This window comes from Haliotis cracherodii, unplaced genomic scaffold (genome assembly GCF_022045235.1).
Source record: "Haliotis cracherodii isolate W230 unplaced genomic scaffold, xgHalCrac1.p SCAF_9, whole genome shotgun sequence".
NCBI classification, from domain to species: Eukaryota; Metazoa; Mollusca; class Gastropoda; order Lepetellida; family Haliotidae; genus Haliotis; species Haliotis cracherodii.
The window spans coordinates 28,812,121-28,834,304 of NW_027266343.1; the positions used below are offsets into that span (position 1 = coordinate 28,812,121).

The following is a 22,184-nucleotide window of genomic DNA, read 5'->3' on the forward strand; positions in this document are numbered from 1 at the left end:
TCGGTCTGGGCTGAGCCAACCACATTTTTAGCCAACAATATGTCACAGAAATAGAAAAAAAGTAATCCTATATTCTTCAAACATCAAATATTTGTAAATGACTTTTAATTCATAAGTGGTTAAGTGTAACAATAGCAGCTTATAGATATCGTAGCATTGCGAAAAGAAGAGATATCAATTTACAATGTGCATTTACAGAGATACGGAATTTACCATAATTTACACAACTATCCAATGAAACCCCGTTATCCCGGGCGACAGTGTTCCCACTGAATTTGTCCGGATTAAAAAGAATCCTGATTAAGGAATCCTGGGTGCGGAGTATTGCCACTTTGTTTCCTTTTAAGTGTTCTAAGCAGTAATAGTGTGGAAGATGGAGTTGCCGGATTAACGGATCCGAATTAACGAGGTTTCACTGTTATCGTAGATTCAGTTTCCAAAAACCACCGATTTACTTTCCGTGCTGTGACAATAGACTGAGTAACACGACTATAGAGTGATTTAACGCAGGCTTTGAACAGGATTTCACTCCGGGTTAGAATTGGTCTTAGACAACCCATCCTTATTGTAAGAGGTGACACTCTGTCGTAAGAGGCGACAAACGGGATCAGGTGGTCAGGCTCGCTGACTTGGTTGATGCATGTCATCGTATCCCAGTTGCGTAGATCGATGCTCAGGATGTCAATCACTGGATTGTCTGGTCCAGAATCGATTATGAACAGACCGTCGTCACATAGCTCGAATATTACTGAGTTCCGCGTTACAACAAATACTAAAATCACAGCTTGTCAGTTTTATGTGGGAGGAAAGATTTCTTGGACGTTTAACACTTTGGTGAAACCTATGAGCACAGATGTGGTACTGAAAAACCTAGAAACAAAATCAGGGCGCAAAAGGGATTCGAACCCTCGATCACAACTTTCTGGCACACTTGAGGGCTGCTACTTTTCACAACGAACGGCAGCGCCTAAGTCGGCAGGGCCAACATTGCCCCCAACAGGAATATACATCTACGTCGCATTGAAGCCATATCGTGGGAGGTTAATTCACACGATGATCAGGTTTCGTAGGGTAGGAGGAATATCCCTGTAATAAGTATATGTTCGTTCCCCTTGAGAGGAAGCCCGAGTGCAACATCGTAATGTGTCTTTGTGAATTAGTATTGCATCATATCGATGCTACGTTATGTATACGTCTGAGCTTTCCAAAAAACATAATCCTGAGTCAATCTCAACATGAATATAGACAATGCGACATTGCTGCAAGCCCGTTTGAATAAGCATACACCCAAGTGTATGCAAATACGTTGCAGCTCGAATGACTCGGTTTTCTAAACAGTAACTCAATATTATCCTGTACTATAGTGAACAATGACAACAAGTGCGTCTCCTCTACAAGAAACCCCACCACCAGACTGACTACCCCGATATTTTTGACGGGTTTAACGTTCAGTAAGAGTGAGTACAACAGATTTCTTTTTATCTAACTGAGAGAAACGCCCTTTTCCCAAGCCTCTCATCCGTGAAGGTATAAGATTTATGAGCGCACATTGAGCGGTATACATAGATATATATTTACCTCGCTCGTTTGTCCAATCACAGTGTAGGTGCCATCGTGATGGACACATGTATTCACACGGAGATAAACAAAACTAGGGACGGAAATACGACTGTCGGTTGGAGTCGTGAAATAGGGATAATAGTGGGCGCGATTCTGGTTAATTCATTGCATACTATTTAAGGTTTGAATGAGAGCTGCAATTGCGCTGGTAAAGGACTTGATATGAACGGTCTCAAAGGACGGTTATTTGAAGAGGAACACGCCGAACCCTCTTCTGCAAACATGCGGTCTTATGGGAAGTGGAGGTTCGCCCCGGCCATTGTCCGATATTTCTAACGTTATGTTGGTGAAGATGGGGTTTGAAAACATATGTAAAGAAATCGGTACATATCCGCCCTACCACGTGATTACATTTGGAAGGCATTTGCACGAAATGAAGAAATGACTCACTTGTCTCATCAACTTTAGTCCAAGACATGATGGAGGTGGTACCAGCTGTTCCATTTCCCAAAATATTTTCTCCGAGGGTTTTGATAAGAGACTCGAGCAGAGTTAACGATTTTGATCCGACGCCACCCAGATTCGAACCCACAGATTTGACACTCTCAGTGCAGTGTTGGGAGAAACTGAATAGGCCGTCGTGCTGTTCCGTGTTCAGTTCTATACTTGACCATAGAGTGCGGGACCCTATTCATGAACGAGACTATGTGAAAACGTCGCCGAGATTCGGGGAGGCTGCTGTATCGGAACCGCATCATGTGTCAAGGGGGCCAACATGGCCTTGGAGGTCAGAGAGACCCCAAGACCTCAGTATGTCCGGCAGTCCACGCCATTATGTGTCGGCGTTGTATGACAGCAGGGGTGAGGATAGTTCCCCCTCCCTAGAGGATAGCCCCCGGGGAATGTCCCCAGATGGTCTCAAGTGCGGGGGTCGGTTCAAATCCAAGGTGAAGATATTCAAGTGCCCGTATTGTGTAATTAGTTGCAGTAACAGAGGCCAACTACTTGGGCACATTCGGATACACACAGGTAGGGATGGAACTAGCTACAACGAAACCTCGACAATATGGACACTATTACTCCGGGGCGTTACATCATATGCATATTTACTGCAGATCAAGTACTGAACTGCCGGGGCAAAAAAAGGAATACACACTGAAAATTAGATTTTACCAAAAAATACAACGTTATCAAAACGTTGAAACGTTGAAACTGTCGCCGAAACAGTGCAAAGTTTAGATCAAAACACAACTACGATATCAAACACCATATCAAATACATCACCATCGAATAACAATTTCTTGTTAGTATCAGTATTAGCCATTATCAAATATGGGTGTACGTTTTCTTTTGCCTGGCAGTTTAGTATACCGTTGGTTTTGAAACTATAGATTGTGCCTTAAATGTTTGTATTAATGAGGTCTAATTATACAAAGTGTACATGACATGTTTACTAATATGGTAATGCTTCGAAGGGCAAAACGCAGCTCTAGATCATGTTTAACGAAACCTCGTTATTATGAATAGTGTAACTTTGATAACAGTGATGATAAAACTATCCAGTGTAAAAAAAGAGCTGTTTCTTTTATTTAGAAACGTGGGCGATAACTAACCGGCTGCATAAAAAAAATCGCTGATGCAAGATGTCGAAAAATGTATTGTGTATTTAATGAAATGTGCATGCTGATCTTGATCATCATGGTAACGTAGCTTATCAATGTGTGTTTAATAGTCAAATGATGTAGCTGCAACACGGATATCGGTAACGTCAAACACATTCGTGAGGAGTTTTGAGACTGCGTTCCGTCTAGGCGCAAACGGGCATAGTTAAAAGAATTGTCAACTCGTAGCGTAATGATTCACGTATACTTCCCCCATATCTCATATATATTCCAGAAGCTTTTGAAAACACATCAGTATTACAGTATTCTACAGTATGATTGAACACATTATACTGTAGCTTGGGTATATTTGTAAATGAACGACATATGTAAAATGAAAACTTATTCGTGAGGGTTTCTTTGACCGCAGTCATACACGCATTCTGAATGGTTTGCCGTATTTTCGCACATAACATTCATCGATTAGGGGGAGGGGGGAGTCTTTTCCTTCAGTATATATATATATATATATATATATATATATATATATATATATATATATATATATATATATATATATATATATATATATATATACGCATCGATAACAGTGGTGATAGAGCTACAGTGTAAAATATGAGCTGTTTCGTTTGTTTAGAAACGTGGGCGACAACTACTCGGCTGTATAAAAGAAATTCACTAATACAAGATGTCGATTGAAATGTGCCCGCTGATCTTGATCATCATGGTAACGTAGGTTTTTAATGCGTGTTTGGTGGTCAAATGACGTAGCTGTAACATTGATAGCGGTAACTTCAAACATACATAATGTTATAATTATGGTTGATGTATTTCGCTGTGAAGGGGCGCCCAAGCATGAATTTGTCGACAGGACCCTTTATGTATATACATGTCAATAACCTTTTGTGTTGCTTAAAACGAAATATATCATGCATTTTTATAATATTTAAGAACTCATATTGTACGATAACAATGTAAATGTTGTTGTAGCCAGATAGTGACAGAGGTCTATTCACATACTTTTATTAAATGGTTTTGTGTCAGATGTGTTTGGAAAATGTAAAATATACACCCCATACAGGGCTCGACAAAACCGCTGGCTCGTGGTCTTGTATCCAGTAATATTGTAGCCGGACTAAGTGGACTAAGTCGTCTGTATTAGAAAGTACATAGAGATTTAAGGAGCATCAGGCTGTAGGTTCTGTCCGCTGTCGGACACTGCTGGCTATGGCTCATCTGCTGCCTCAGTCGGTTAGCTAATGAAATATATACATACTGATCTGAGGAAGGGAAGGCTGACAACCTTGACCTACCACCTTACTCAGTGATGTAGGACTCACTCCAGGTGGACAGACTGACCAGTCGGTTGTCAGTTTAGTCTGCTACAGTTTTTTGGACCCGTATCTATTATCTAATAATTAGTGGATGTCAACTTCAAGTATTAGTTTCACCTTCTTTACAAACTCCTCACGACTTTATTACTTTTCTCAATAAATAATAATAGTTAAAAAACTACAAAAAATACATTGTTTTTTAATACGTTTAAAACATTCAAATGTATGATACAGAACATATGACACAAAAATTACCTTAAATCATGATAGTTGATGGATTTTGATATAGAATTTCCTACATACAGAAACAAAATTCGGGTCAAGTAATTGAAAGTTCATAATAATATTACATTGACTGTACGTATCTAAAGACTGCTGATCGATTTTCTGAGCACACCGCTAATCACTTGTAGTCCGTTATGGGGTTAAAAATAAAGTAGCAATTTGTTTCTCTTTCAAACTTTATATCAGCACTTCACCACAGTTTGTGTAAAGAATAAAAGCATCGGAAGGCAAAAAAAAATTGATTTAAAACATGTTTAAAAGGAAAGGGCAGTGGGGTTCATCTTTGGGTCTTGTCCATAAACACTTTAAATCTTCCATGAAAAAGAGAGTTCATCTTCAAAGAAAAAGCGAGTTCTCCTTATTATGATTTTTAGAAGTACATATATGTATATCAATATACTCGAATGAAATACATCACTATCGGATAATCATTTCTTTTTTGTTTCATTTTAGCCACCAACAAACATGGGTGTATTCTTTCTTTAGCTCAGCGGTTTAGCTACAATATATTTCAGATATAAATAGAAAACGTATGGGGGTGAACAAAATGTAGACTAATTAGATTCGTTTAAGGAGGTCTGTACTGCTGTAGCCATGTATGTTTGTGTCAATACTCGTCATTCACCAAAAGCATATCCTTTATCCTTTACGCCGCAGAAAACTACTAGGCTGATCCCTCTGAATATACATACTACAAGAGTTACGTTCACGCACCATGTATATGAAGACATTTTACAGAGAGTACATGACATGATTTTGAAAATGTGTAGATATAATCTGCAACAGCTAAAAACATCTTTAAAAAATTAAATCTTACATGAAATAAAAATCATAATGCTAGTATTAGATTAGATACCTTGAATAAAGGTTTGTGCACGTGCACGCTATGACGCCGTCACAGGCAATAACATGTTACATTATCTAAGTTCCTTAATGTATTCATCATAACTATATTCCCATAAACTTTTACAAAAGAACTATCCCCTTCATAACACGTCCTCGGCAAGAAATTCTTCCCACGGTAAAATATCCCTTTATTGCTACACAAGACACAGTACTAAACAAACTTGAATATATTCTATTTGTCAAGATGTAAATAAAACGATATTGTCCCCGGACCTTTGACTAGAAACATATATAGTGTTTAGGAAAGAATATATTGTTATATTTATTTTTCTATTATGTGTAATATTCATTAATGGCGGTTTTCATGTGCCATATATAGTATATAACGATCGTATTAACAAAGCTCCTTAATGTTAACAGTTTTACAACAGTGTATTGTATGCGTGGGGTCCATAATAGCCATCTGCTATGACCAGTATTTTCTTTATGGCCTCAGTTTGTGAGATGGTGTTGGCGTCGCTCCCCAGATAAGGACTTTGAGATAGACGTCTATTTCTTTTCATGTTAATAATATATTATAACCAAAACCTTACCTAAAGGTAAGGAGAATAGTTTCATCACAGGAAGAAGTAACGTTTTACCCGTTGTCATATACCACAGACATTATGAGATCTCCGATTATGAGATCTCCAACCATATATGGTAAAAAGGGAGCCACATGATGCCGAGTGCACCATATCGTCAAACTGGCCGTTTTTTCTCGCTATTCCGGTTCGCACTGTACTCATGTAAACACTGCATGCAAGGATTGTAAATAAACTAAACTCTCCTCTGCCTCACCACTACCAGCACACACAATATATCTTGTATTCAGATATATACGCTTCTTTATCATACAGGTACATAAAGGTAACATTTCCTTCTGTTTCCGACTATTTCAATACAGTTCGTTATCTCGGCACACTGTGTTACATGCAGTATGACATCACTTACATCTCTCCATTGTAAACAACGTCATCAGTACACTGTGTTACATGCAGTATGACATCACTTACACCTCTCCATTGTAAACAACGTCATCAGTACAGTGTGTTACATGCAGTATAACATCACTTACACCTCTCCATTGTTAACAACATCATCAGTTCAATGGGTTACATGCAGTATGACATCACTTACATCTATCTCTCCATTGTAAACAACATCATCAGTACACTGTGTTACATGCAGTATGACATCACTTACACCTCTCCATTGTAAACAACGTCATCAGCACACTGTGTTACATGCAGTATGACATCACTTACATCTCTCCATTGTAAACAACGTCATCAGTTCAATGGGTTACATGCAGTATGACATCACTTACACCTCTCCATTGTAAACAACATCATCAGTTCAATGGGTTACATGCAGTATGACATCACTTACACCTCTCCATTGTAAACAACGTCATCAGTACACTGTGTTACATGCAGTATGACATCACTTACATCACTCCGTTGTAACCAACGTCATCAATGTAATTCTCTCAGCCAATATTTGTATCATATTCTGTAATTTAACCTACTACCTAAAGCGAATTTGCATACTCGCGTTATTAAGACGAAACCGTTGATCCCAGCAGAATCCATATCTACACTATGGTTTGATATCGTGTATCCAAATACGGATTATGTCTATTGTATGTTATGTGAAATGTGGATATTGTTGGAATATTGCCCCCAAATGCGTAAAATCAAAGTCACTCCCTTATCCATTCACTTCATAATAATTGTTTTGATATAACAGACATTATGTAAATATAAATTGTCAAAGCATAAGAATAGCCAGCCAAGATCACCCATGTCCTCCAAGCATTACAATTTGACCAATTCCAGTTTGACCTGTATCGACTAGTTGGATGACATTTTGATCAGACGAATCAAATACGCCCCCAGTGTTTTGCGATGTACGTCAACATATCATGTCTCTCACGAACCGCCCACTTATGTTGCACTAGCGCAGTGAGTAAAGCGAAACCTCACCCAGTCTCTCACGTGACATACGTCATAATCTGTATGACCTGGTACAAATTAGGTTGTCATGGTGGACATCGTATCTTCCTAACCATACACACACGATAAATTCACTCCCACTATGATCGTGAATACAACACTCGTTAAGCTTAAAACCTGTATTCACATAAAGAGTTTATACAACATACCCGCTCACGCCCTTCTCTGTAAATCAACGGCACGTGACAAATAGTAAATATATTAGAATCAGGTTGTCTTATTGAGGGTGTGGTTAGTTCAAATCATCTTTGGCCCCTGTTCATGCTGCGCTCACTGTTGACTGCGTAGTCACAACTCTCTAAATCTTTTTCTGTCCAGGGGATATACGAGCCCCTTACTGATATATGCTATAAATTTGCAATATAAATCCTCCAAAGTAGCTTTAGAGTCTAGAGTAGTTTGTAGTTAAAAGTCACTCTCTGCTAAACTTGCCATAAAGTAGATGTATTACACAGACGCAGACCACTCCTCGGTCCGGATGTTTCATAAATATGATACGGGGTTAGACAGGGTTGTGTATTTTTTCGGTGTCTTTTATGCATGTATGCATAGAATTTATCGGACTCAATAGAAAAGCCGGCGTTTTGAAATCGTGAATAAATTATGTGTTTATACTTGATAAAAGACACCGGATCAAAATTCAATCTATTTATATTATATATGTACACATATAGAGCGACACTGTCCTTCTTGTCACGGTTGAGTGACATCCTTTCACTAACCGCTTGCAGTGAGGGTTCGCCCTTACACTTGTGTTTGCAAGTTTATAGATTTCTTAACATGAGCAATCAACCCCAGTATCTTTTTCTGACTTGCTTCTGAAGTACATCGAGTTCACTTCTTGAGTCATATGTAATACCCCATCTCAGCAGTTTATCACACACCTACCGATCCATAAATTATATCGAATTCGAACGTAGGACATCAAGTTCACGTACCACTAGGCCACCCTCAGCGAATCTAATAGAATTCAGTAACTTGAGTTAAAAGATCAGGTGGTCCGACTCGGTGTTTTGACTGACTGAGTGTCATCGTGCCCTGATTGCATGAATCGAGCTGGAATATTACTGAATATGGATCCGGGTTAGAATAGGTCATCATCAACCCTTGCCTGTCGTAAGTGGCGACTATGCTTGCCGTAAGAAGCAGCTAACGGGATCGGGTGGTCAGGCTCTTTGACTTGGTTGACACATGTCATAATATCCCAACTGCGTAGATCGAAGCTCACGATATCAATCACTGGATTGTCTGGTCCAGACTCAATTATTTTCAGATCGCCGTCTAAAAGCTGGAATATTGCTGAGTGGGACGTTAAACAGGAACACAAACAAACTGCAGTAATCTAGACTTGCCAAATATTATAGACTTGCATGGGCTATATTGGATATATTTGTTTCAGTGTATGTATGACCGACTAGGTGGTGTGTAGCCTAGTGGTTTTAAAGTTGGCTCGTCCCAGTGAAGACCCGGAAACAATGTTAAACCTTTTTCTAGTGTCCTCCTCCGTAATACGTCTCACCCATCTCACCCGTCAACTCACCCACCCAATCTCACCCATTCATTAAACTCAACCTTGAATGTTTCTTTCAATTCCAGGTGAAAGGCCATTCGTATGTCAAGAACACGGATGTAAGAAATCGTTCATCCGTAACGAAGAGTTGACCCGACATCGACGTATCCACACAGGAGAACGTCCGTACGTGTGCGACTCGTGCAAGAAAGCCTTCACAAGAAAAGACCACCTCAACAAACACGTGAAGATTCATTCCACGACAGACGCTATATTCACAGTGTGATAGCATTGTGATTCAGGGGCGTGAGGAAAGACTCAATCAGTTCGTGCTGGCCCACAGACGCACATAACTAATTGTACAATCCGAAGGTGAAAATCGTTTCAGGAGAAGTCAACCTTGGCCTCCATACTCAAAAGGAATAGATTGTCATCTGACCAGGAGATAATAAGCTTATGGTGCACACTTCACAACAAGTACGTTGAAGACATTGACATCAGCGAGCCGTTACTCTGTCTGTTGCTGAGAATGGTGTTGTCTTCTTGTGCATAATATGCAGGCTTTGTGTAGGTAGGTAGGCTGTTAAGTCCTCGTTGGCGTTGTTGCAACATGTTATCCTGGTAGACGTGTTATCCGGATATACATGTTATCGGGGTAGACACGTTATCCAAGTTGACATCTTATCCAGGTAAACGTGTTATCCGTGTAAACACATTATCCAGGTTGACACCTTATCTAGGTAGACGTGTTATCCTGGTAGACGTGTTATCCTGGTAGACGAGTTATGCGGGCAGACATGTTATCCTGGTATTGGTGCATGGCTTAGTACCACTACCCATAACGTGATAAGTGTATGCTCAAACCGAGACGGGTGTCCTCGTAGTCTGAGGAGCAAGGACAGGCTGTGCAGAGTGGTTTTGCCTCGCCGTGCCAGTATCTGCAAGTCCTTGATTCCAATCCCTAATTCGACCTATGAGCATTCTTGGTTGGAATAACTTTACCCATCAGGAACAGTAACCGTCAACGACTGCGTCACAATTTATTCCCAGCTTAAGGAGACAAGCCATGCTAGGACTGAAATATTGTTCAAAGCGGCCTAAAACTCACTCACCCACGCACTCACACATTAATCAGAGTATGCTTAAATGAAGGCTATATAGCCAACAAGGTCTCTGAAATTATTAAAAAAGACCGTTTATCATAATGCTTCCTCAGCGACCGAAGTGTGACCTCAGTGTTTCACAGCTTCCACAGCGTGTGTGTGTCTGTTCCTTTGTGGTGCTATTGTAGAGAGCCGATTATTGATACTAACATGACGTGTTCAAAATGATGAGTTGTATACAGGGAAAACTACGGTAAATAAGTTACTTATTACAATATTAAGCTCAAATTGCATGTATATAAATATAGTTCTGGGCAAGTCATTGTTAGTGACGCGCATGAAAGGATTAATGAGACTCCCCGTGCGTACAGAAATGATCAAGAAGATCCTATCCAAAAAGTTCCACATCTTTCACTCGATAGATACTCGAAAGTACAAAGTTACATTAATATGTTCTTCGTGACAAACAGTTGTCGCCCCACTGATTGCACTTGAAAAGGCAGGTTTTACTGTGAGGAACACAACTTAGCTCCAAATGCAATCTCATTACATCCTATCTTTCACAGCGACAAGAAACCCATCCCGTTAAGAGAGGCATTGGTGTAAGAATGAAAGATCTGAATTTAGATCTGATTTTAAATTATGTACATAGAATACACATGTATGTCCTCTTACATTCTTTATGGCACACAAAAAAGTAATTGATAGCGTTTATGATATATAACAGTTATGAATTGTATGTATGTTTATGCCTGGCCAGTTAAACAGGACAAGTCTAATAGAAGGATACCTTTGTTTGGTACATTCACAGTTAATGATAGCGGTGCGGTGTTTATGCACTGCTGAGTTCTAATTGGTGTATGACACAAACGCGTATTGCAGAGGATTTTGATCACGTTAACACAGGAGTACAAAACTCGATCAGTGTACGGACAGACTATTTAAAGAGTCACTCAACTCCACAGGCAGGGATGTACCTTGGCTTCGTCTAGACGTAGGGTCGGTCGGGTAGCCTAAGGGTTAAAGTCCCGGGTTCGATTTCCCTCATAGGTACACTATGTGAAATCCATTTCTGGCGTCCCTTTCAGAGATGTTGCTTGAATATTGGTTAAAGCGATGTAAAGCGTACTCACTCAGTCACTGGTCCAGATGAACTTAGAACACAGTGTTTCTGCTGTTAGGGTAATCAAATTTGCTAGTTTGGTGTATGTCATGGCATTGTGTTAACAGACAAATCGACAATGACTTGGATCAAACTGCCTAGGACTGCACCACAATAAGTGTGGAATATGAAATAGCTTGGCAGATTTGTGATTGGACTTTCTATTCGATGCTTCTATTTAATAACATGTATTTACATGTTGTTGTCAGACAACGTCTTAAAATTCTCAACAAAATAAGACACGTTCAAATGAGAAGTACATTCCAATCTTTAGGTGAGTAACTCCCTTGATGAAAACGCCGAACGTTATATTTGATTGTTGTTTAACGTCGCACTCAGCAATATTTCAGCTATATGACGGCGGTCTGTGAATAATCGAGTCTGGACCAGACAATCCAGTAATTGACATCATGAACATCTATCTACGCAATGGGCTACGATGACATGCGTCAGTCAAGTCATCGGGCCTGACCACCCGATCCCGTTTGTCATCATGAACTTTCAAGGATATAGACGCATGGTGCACGCAGACCTTTTGTATTTCGGGACTTGATGTCCGGCAGTGCCTAGCCCGCTCAACGTCATATAGTCTTCTCTAGATATAAAAAAGCACTAAACAGACTTTTAGAATCATTAGAGGATGCTTGCCACGGTTCACACTGCCTCAGCAAGTCTCGTACCTTTCCCTAAACTTGCAAAATAATTATTGTGGGGCATCCTTAACAATCATGGAATCATGTGGTCAACTTTAGAAGACAAACGTTTGAAAATATTGATGTTAAACTAAATCATTAAAACTGGCTTTAGGCTTATAACCCAAATTTAATACCCGTGTGAGCAATATAATGTTGAAACACTTTCTGAGTCATGTCTCATTTTCGTTTTATCCGATTAAATAACATGTATATTTGTGAAATGTTGACTATTGAAATTTATTTATTTTTATTTTTACATTTTTGTGTAATTTGTTATGTGACTTTTTGTATAGTTTAACAAATATTGAAGATGTATTTGGAGGAAGATATTCGTGTAATATGTGAGAGATATTTCATCCATGACACGAAGCCTCCACCGTCTCACGATTTTTCAGGGCTTTTCCAGCAATGCTCAAGTGTTGGTCAAATCTCGTTGTCTCGAATACCTTATAGCGTGCATAACCTTATGCATGTCATGCATATGCACACACTATACTTTGGAACTGTTGTTGTTTTGAAATGCTCTCTTACACCACCATCTATGTCCTACCAACCCCTACCTAGCCCTTCCCAACCCCTATCTCCTACTTCCCCACCCTGACCCCAGGTCTCACCCTTATCTAGCCCCCATCACCAAAAAAAAAACAATCCTACCTACCCCTACCCATATCACCTAGTTCCCAGCCGCAACTTCATCCTCATCACCAACTACAAGTGCTGCTGACGCATCCCTGCTTCCCATGCAATACCACATACAACACATCAACTGCCACGCCCAACCACCCCCTTATGGCTCCAACACCCAACCACCCTTATGGCTCCAACACCCAACCACCCCTTATGGCTTAAACACCCAACCACCCCTTATGGCTCCAACACCCAACCACCTCCTTATGGCTCCAACACCCAACCACACCTTATGGCTCCAACACCCAACCACCCCTTAAGGCTCCAACGCTCCAACACCCAACCACCACTTAACGCTCCAACGCCCAACCACTCCCTTATGGCTCCAACACCCAACCACCCCTTATGGCTCCAACACTCAACCACTCCCTTATGGCTGCAACAACCTCACCACACCTTGCGCATCACCCACACCCAACCTCAGTCTTGCCCCAAACCCCCTACCCCACCTGCCCGGCGCCACTCATTTTCCCTAAACACCTCGCTCGCCCACACCCCACCGCCACCCTGCATATCATAGCCATCCTACGCCACTTCTGAACCCCCCCCCCCCCCACACACACACACACACACACACTCCCCATCCCCAGTTCGAGGGGTAACGGGAGTCCACTTTAATTGTTGTTCAGTAGAATGTTGCTCGTTATTTATTTTCCACTATTTATGCATGTTTACCACTAGTCTTTGCTCAACAGATTGCCGTGGTCCAGCCGCACCATGCCTAGTGTTCCTCGTGGTGCAGGTTTGGCCTATAATGGACTATTGTTTTTGATAGCGTCACACATCGTTAGTACATTTAGTGCTTCCAGGAATTGTGATTCTTTCTGGGGACAAATTATTGGAATAAAACCTGATTGTTTAAAATATATTGGTGTTTTTATTGAGCATTATTTATCTATGAATGTGGCATTGCCACTGTGAGGTCGACTGCTGTATATAGGTAAGTAGGTTTAAGCGTCTGAGTTGATGTGTACATAACTTTCAGGCAAAAGAAAGCATCCTTGTTTGATGGTGGCTAAAATGAAACAAACACGAAATGGTTATTCGATGGTGATGTCTTTGGTGAGGGTATAACAGGAGATACCCCATGCCCAACAGGTGACGTCACATGGCGTCTCAAGGAACGCGAAGTGCCAAATTTCACAGTACACGGCACTGAGCAGAGTGATGTGTGAATTTGCAGGAGTTTACTTTGTTTGGCCCGGCAGTTCACTCTAACCGGTGAAAATGCTTCTAATTCGACAATACAAATAATACCTCAGGATTCCAGGATTCACCTTGGTCGGGAAAACAAATCGCTTCTATTGCCAAAAAATGACGAACAAACTTATTTCTCTCCAACCATCTTACAAATTATATCCATTTTAGAAAACATAAACACAGAACCGCGGCATTGCGTTTGCAATTCAAAAACAATACAGAAACTTTTATAATTCTAACTGAAACATACGAAAAACTAACAAATCAGATACATGATTGTCAGAACAAAAGAAGCTATACTCCCATGTTTGATGGTGGCTAAAAAGGAAAAAAAGACATAATGATGATGTATTTGATACAGGTATCTTTGTCGGTTTTGAACCTGTTGTTCGCGGTGTTTCGGTTACTGTTTTGATAACGTGTGTTTTGGGGGTAAAATCTAATTTTCAGTGTGTATTCCCTTTTTTTTGCCCCAGCAGTTCAGTAGTTAATCTGCACTAAATATGCACATGTTGTATAGCCCCGGAGTAATAGTGTCCATATTGTCGAGGTTTCGATGTAGCTAGTTCCATCCCTACCTGTATGTATCCGAATGTGCCCAAGTAGTTGGCCTCTGTTACTGCAACTAATTACACAATACGGGCACTTGAATATCTTCATCTTGGATTTGAACCGACCCCCGCACTTGAGACCATCTGGGACATTCCCCGGGGGCTATCCTCTAGGGAGGGGGAACTATCCTCACCCCTGCTGTCATACAACGTCGACACATAATGGCGTGGACTGCCGGACATACTGAGGTCTTGGGGTCTCTCTGACCTCCAAGGCCATGTTGGTCCCCTGGACACATGATGCGGTTCTCGTTCCGATACAGCAGCCTCCCCGAATCTCGGCGACGTGTTCACATAGTCTCGTTCATGAATGGAGTACCGCACTCTATGGTCAAGTATAGAACTAACTGAACACGGAACAGCACGACGGCCTATTCAGTTTCTCCCAACACTGCACTGAGAGTGTCAAATCTGTGGGTTCGAATCCGGATGTGTGTTTACTTTCTTTTGTCCGGCAGTTTACGTGTATCTGGTGAGCTCAGCGAAATTCTCTCCGTGGTTCGCTGGTGTCTTGTGTCTTTAGTCATTGTTATTCAGTATTTATTCTTAGCGCCTGACGGAAACGTAAAAATGTTTTGTCCTTCGACCGCTTTCAATGTACCCTTGGTAAATGTAATTCACTGTTTATTATTTGAGGGGTGTGGGTAGCACAGTGATATAAGGCGCTGCAGATCGATCAAGAGACCCGTGCTCGAATCCCCTATTTGGCCCGTTGTGATCTGTTTGTCACCATACATATTTGCTGACGGAAGTATTAACCATGGCAGTGTAACCGTCCTGCAGTTTTTATCACAAATTGTTAGGCGAAACCCGCTAGTATGGGTATAGAACACCCTAGTCCCTGGTTAAACGATAGACACACGGCGTTAAACGTTAGACGTTGGGCGTCAAACGTTAGGCGTTGTACATTAGGTTTTTGCGTTAGACGTCAAGAAGCATATTAAGGTCATCATTACTACTGGTTTGTCACATATAGATTACTGAACAAATCCCGTTTAGATACCGTTTGTATTACGAGTGTATTACATGAATATCATTGACTTCAGTGTCATAGTTTATTCTCTCATCTTTCATATTTAGTTAAATATCACCGATATGTCGTTGATGAAAAAATGTGTGCTAAACTTCTTCATAGTTCATATTTAGTATTTGGACATTCTATTCCTGAGCACTGCAAAACGACTTAATCATCAACGGCCTTAGTTGATATGATCATTAGGTAGTCATTTGAATACCTGTAAACTGCAAAATGACATTCTGTTATAACTGTATTTTATAGATGCACAGTGGTAAACTGCAAAATGACATTCTGTTATAACTGCATTTTATAGGAGCACAGTGTTAAACTGCAAAATGACATTCTGTTATAACTATATTTTATATCAGCACAGTGGTCTGGGAAATGCGTCAAACAAAAAATAAAATCGTTCAGGCCTATCGCCAGAAATAAGATGTTTACACGAAAGCTCAACTGTGGTCTCAATGGTGACTTCAAGACCCCTCCCTGTACAATTGAATCGGATCACTAACACAGTTACGATGTTCTGTAAGCTTATAGTAAATTGCCACAGATGTGCGTACCGCCTATATACGCCCATCACCTACCCTGACTCGCTTCAGTCGGTCCTGTCTGTTGGGTGTATAACACATCTCCGCTAAGCCAATGATAACACAAAATAAGACCGTTTGTTCCTATTGTGTTTTAAATGGTGCCAAGCCTAAAATCTCACATATGTTCGATCTTTGACGTCTTTGAATGTTGCTACCTTAATGACGTCTTCTTAGGTTCGGGGTACGGTGACCCAGTCGCCTGAAGCGTTCAGTTCGCCGTGCACAATTGTGTCCATTGGGCGTGACAGAAACCTATGATCGTTGGTTCAAATCCAGGATGTAGTCCTCGTTATGTTTCTAAACTGCCGTGTGAAAGAAAGTATACAGCCATGTTTGATGATGATTAAAACTGAAAATACAAGAAATGGCTATATGATAGTGATATATATGATTAGGGTATCATCGTTGTGTTTTTGACCTTAAAGTGTCAGTATTTCATCGACTGTTTTCGGCCTAGTAACGTATTGTTATTTTGTTGTCAGTCCAATTTTCAAGTGTATATTTTTCTTTTCCCCGACATGTTAGGTTCAGTCAGCCCCATACTCATGCTCGTGGGTTTCATTAAAGGGCTTTTGTCTAATATTAAACAGACACGCCGTGACATCACCAAACATTGTATACAAAGCGGTGTTAGAAACTCACTCACTCACTCACTTATTCACTTACTCACTACTTTACATTTTATTGAATAATAATCACTGTGCCGTTTACACAAATGACCTCCAGATATTAAGTCTTGATGTCCAGACATGAAGTGTTGATCTCCATATATTAAGTCTTGGCCTCCAGATATTAAGTCTTGGTGTCCAGACATTAAGTCTTGATCTCCATATATTAAGTCATGGCCTCCGGATATCAACAGAGCTTTCCAGATGTTAAGTCTTGATGTCAAAACATTAAATGTGTGGATCTCCATATATTAAGTCTTGGCCTTCAGATATTAAGTTTGGTCTCAAGATATTTTACCGTGGTTTCAGATATTAAGCCTTGGACTCCAGATATTAAGTGTTTTTCTCCAATGATTAAATCCTGTCGTCAAGATATTGAATCCAGAATAGAAACTCCGGCGATATTCTGCTATTACATTAAGCACCTGCTGTAATATTACGGCTGCAAACAAATTAATTGACATACATATCCGTGAATATCTTTCGCTCAAAGAAACATGGGTCAACCCTAGTAACCATGCATACTAAGGAACCTACCATTTGGGCTAACCACAGTGACCCCAAAGTAGAGATAATTTATGGGTAACAACTGCTTTATTTACTGTAAAGGCGACGTTTCTGTATAGATCCTTGCTTGACAACGGTATAAGGATCTATACCGAAACGTCACCTTTACAGTAAATAAAAAGGTTGTTATCATACATTATCTCTACTTTGTCATCCGTCAACTTCTAAGTAATACCTATCAAACAATTCCCAGTGACCCCATCGACCCCATCTCCCCAATGACCACTCATTGGAAAAGAGGTAGAACCTAGTGACCCACTGATACCAACAGCTTGAGAAATGGGAGGGTCAGTCAATGGGGAGGATTAAAGTGAGGACTTTCCGCTACATTAGTTAATACTTCAACAACAAAGCTGTTGACTAAAATGAACGATTTGGCTTTCTTGGGCTGAAGGTGAGTGAGGTCCACCTGGGCCACAGAATAGTAATCATTTGTTGTTTATTATGATCCTTCTGTGTGGAGCATGTACACCTTTTGAGTGAGTGAATATAGTTTTACGCCGCTCTACACATTACTTCAGTGATAGATAGCATGGTGTGGCAAGTCTGATGTGAGAGGAAAGTAGCAGGTAAAGAATGTCGTAAACGTTTGCCACTTTCTTGAACCCACGAGAGTGGTTATGGTGCTGAGAAATCTGAGATCATATTCTGAACGAATCTTGATTCTAACCCGCGATCAGCGGATCCTGGCACACCTAAGGGACCTGAATCGATCGAATTCCTTCCTCTTGGACGAGTGGGACACCTTTACCTCCAGTATACCTTCTGGCAGAGAGGCAGGAAGTTAATAAGTTCATATTAAATAAATATATATCTTTAAAATCTGAATGTGTAACATTGTACTCAATTAGAACGTATCCGATCTCTCGTACAATATAGGAAATAATATTTACAAAAGTAAATTAAAACGTGCTTACGTCCCCTCATCCACTTTTAAAAGTCGAAGAATGAGTGAGAAGGGTTTTACGCCGCTTTTAGACACATTTCAACACTATCCCTTCGGAGGAGACCAAGAAATATATAGAATCGAATCCGTGGTGTACCACGTACCCTGAAAAAGCCAAAGCACTAGTATATCATTCGTCCGCCCTTTATTATTTCAGCGTCAGCAGTTTCTGGTTATGCACGCAATTGTCGTACCCAAAGGAGTGTAGAGCACGTAAATCGGAATTCTTTACGGGCTTAACTTAATGTCCTTTTAAGTACACCTTTTCGACTTCACTCCCCCTTTTCTGATGCCTGCCTTTGAGTTCGCCCCAAATAGGAATGTTTTCCATATAGCAAGCAACGCGGAATCTAACGCATTCGATAAAGATTAGATGGATGTAGAGACGCCTTAAGGAGTGTTTTCACAAAAGGAACTAGAGTGATACATAAGTGAAGGTTCGTAATAGAGTGTGTGGATAACTCATGTGATGAGCGATATGGGGGGGGGGGGGGGGGGGGGGGAGGGGAGGGGGTTATTAAACCTAGATAGGATTTGAAAGTAGGCATAGATGAAATTGTAGGATCTTGATTACTTACATTGTAGGTGCAGTGGAGGGTTACTAGAGACAAGGTAAATACCACTGAGAGTTGAACTTATTTCCAGGTTAGTGAGTAATCATTGAACTGGTTGGGGTCTCAATAACCACCACACAAAACACACACAAAAGTTCGATGAACACAGCACTAAGGGAGCAACTACTTGATTTTCTGTTTTGTGGGTGGGGGTGCGGTTGGTGGACGCGGGGGGGGCGGGGTGGGTGTGTTAGGAGCTCAGTCATTTTCCAAGATAAACAGGAACAGGAGCTCATTTTGTTTTTACAAAACAAATAACGAACTGTATTCATTGGACACATTAAGTGTTTCATACAAAGGGGGCATATGTAATTCTTTTTCAGTAAAACAGGGTTTTTTCTCATTTTGTCACTGGGTCCGAGTGTTCTGACCTTTTGAAACCATGGCAAGTATTCAAAGAACTTAAGCCCCTAAAAGTTTGAAACGTCATTGTTTTGATAACCATATTTATAAAGATAATTTGTGCTTTGGTCTGAGAACGGTTGTACCCCATTTGTCACTTCTAAGCGAGGTTCGCTTCAGGTTCACCATGATGGCGATGTTAACAGTAGGAATGTCGTCCGACGGACCTGCCCTCACTGGAGATGCGGCGGGAAGATGTCAACTGTCGGCAACCTGACTGAACCCTGAACTCTGCACTCTCCAACTACCACCCGATCTGTTCTGTTTCAACATCATGATAATATTACTAGCCCACGTTGATTGGCCCATTATGATCAAACAATGCCCTTATAAAGAAAAGAGCGTTTCTTTAGATACCAAAGCTATCAAATTGTAGGACGGTACCAATGTTTTGAATAACATACTGAATAAAACATAAAGCCTCGTTTATGCACAAATTAACAATTGGCGTTAGTAACTATTTAATTGTAAAATTCACAGAATTTGTTGACTTCAGTGAGGATTTCGCGGGTTCGAATCCCTCAGTAATACGTTTTCGTCAAATTGCGTCATTGCCAAGCAGTGATTACCGACGATTCGGTCAGTTTAAGCTCGGTCCAGCGTCATGGGTTAAAGTTGTCAGATGACTTGGCCATTATCACAGTCAAAGTTGGATTTAAGGAATACTATTGAGTGATGCCAGTAATTGGCATTGATGCTGAGTTTGATATTATAAGTCAAAAGATGTCTTTTTTCAAAGAAAAGACATATTCAGACTTAAAACATGTTGAATGTTTAAAACCGTAATAGAAAGTAAAAAGGGTCACGTGTTTCAGCTATATCTCGTCACTATCCCAACTATACCTGTAGATGTATATAGTACAGCCTGGGCCAGACATATACCAGTGGTTAATATTGTGAGCAACGTCCCACGCCGTCGGGAACACTGACGCGCAATCAGCCACGTCATCGAGCCTGACCACCCGATCCATTTCGTCTCTTCTTACGACCAGCTGGGTATCTAACCCTGGGTACCGGGGGTCGGCCGAGTAGTTCATGCCAGTCGTAGGAGCCAACTTATGATAATGTTGTCGGGTTGTCACAATTTGTGACATGGGAGATTGAGTGCCGTACCCAGGCGGCGCGGAGATGTGTCCTTATCATTCACTGTACTGAAAGATGACTGAGGTTTGGGGTGGAGCGAGAGGGGGGAATATCATTGATATCAAATCTCTTGCTCCGATTTGACACCTCTCTGAAGATCTCTCCATCAATCGCATCAGGGGAAATTCTAATCAGCCGGGGCGGTCGGGTAGCCTACTGGTTAAAGCGTTCGCTCCTCGCGCCGAACACCCGGGTTCGATTCCCGACATGGGTACAACGTGTGAAGTCCATTTCTGGTGTCCCCCGCCGTGATATTTCTGGAATATTGCTAAAAGCGGCGTAAAACCATACTCACTCACTCACTCTAATTAGCCAATCAGCAAAGCATTCAAACATTCCTAAGTCAATCAGAGTCGCTTTTATTTCTGAACCACCTCATTCGGACATTTCGGTCTTAGCAAAAGAAAACCAACAGAACACAAATATACCCTCGATATATTTTGGGTGTGGATGCCGTGGCGCTCAGAAACGACAGTATATATAAGATATCCACATTGAAATAACCCGGCTTTATTTTTTGGTATTCTGAACTCCCTGATTATATTCTTTTTCGAGATACAGAAATCGGATATGCTTATCTGAATGCTTTGCTCACTCGTACCGAGAACTTAGAAACTTCGACGCTTATTGAACGATAAGAAAAATCATCTGACGTGACCTTCTGTGTAGGTGTCCTTAGATCTTCATCATATTTTCGACTGGCAAATGCATTGTTTGAGTTTGGGCAAGAAAACCAGTGATTGAAAACACAAGCGACACTGTATTGGGTACAATGAAACACAGTCACACACTGAAACCACCCAAACCTCGCCTGCCTTCTCGTGAGCTATGATTGAGGTACTGGGACATGTTCAAAATAAAGTATACGCGGGAACTCGCAATGTGTTTCGTGCGTCAAATAGTGATCAATAAAAATAAAATTTAATAGTTTCCTTCATAAACACTTTTAATGTTTCACACAGCTTGTTGTTATGAAAGACCACATTGACATCCTCCCATCACATTCACAGCGACACATGACGTCACAAACACGTCGGGTGTGGTTGAAACGCTGACAATTAACTTTTCATCGTCCAGATGAAACCAAACATTGATCTTTTCACTGAACAAAGAGAGTCCCAGGAGTGGTTTACTAAATAATTTCACTTTGTCAAAATAAGTCTGATTCGGGAGAATATATTTACAAATGGCGTCATAAATTCACATTTATTATATGCTTGAACTTAGGCTTTACCATAGCATTCATACACCTTGGGGACACGATATTATGTGGAATGAAAGGAAAATCTCGAACTAACGGTACAGTTAACAAAGTGTAATAACATGTTTCGATACATTCGAAACCCTTTGCAAATTTGCCTCTGCTTAAACATCGGACGTATTTACACAAGTGGGCGTATTCAGTCACTCCCTACCGTCGTTTTCAACTACCGTTATATTCGACTGGATGTGTTTGCTACCGAGGTTATGAATTGATTTCGAGAGAATACACACGAAGTCTACCCTATTTACACTCTAAATATTAGCGAAGAAGCTTCTTTAAACATTGTCCTTTCGCAAA

The 22,184-nt window shown here is 40.7% G+C and overlaps 1 protein-coding gene across 1 annotated transcript; it reads left to right on the plus strand.

Annotated features, from left to right (window-relative positions):
* Positions 1–1,672: 1,672 nt before the first annotated feature.
* Positions 1,673–13,709, plus strand: LOC139452209 (Krueppel-like factor 14). Its single transcript, XM_071233597.1, has 2 exons — positions 1,673–2,589; positions 9,301–13,709. Exons 1-2 carry the CDS (start codon positions 2,037–2,039, stop codon positions 9,498–9,500), a joined length of 753 nt encoding a protein of 250 aa, XP_071089698.1. The 5' UTR covers positions 1,673–2,036; the 3' UTR covers positions 9,501–13,709.
* Positions 13,710–22,184: the final 8,475 nt, after the last annotated feature.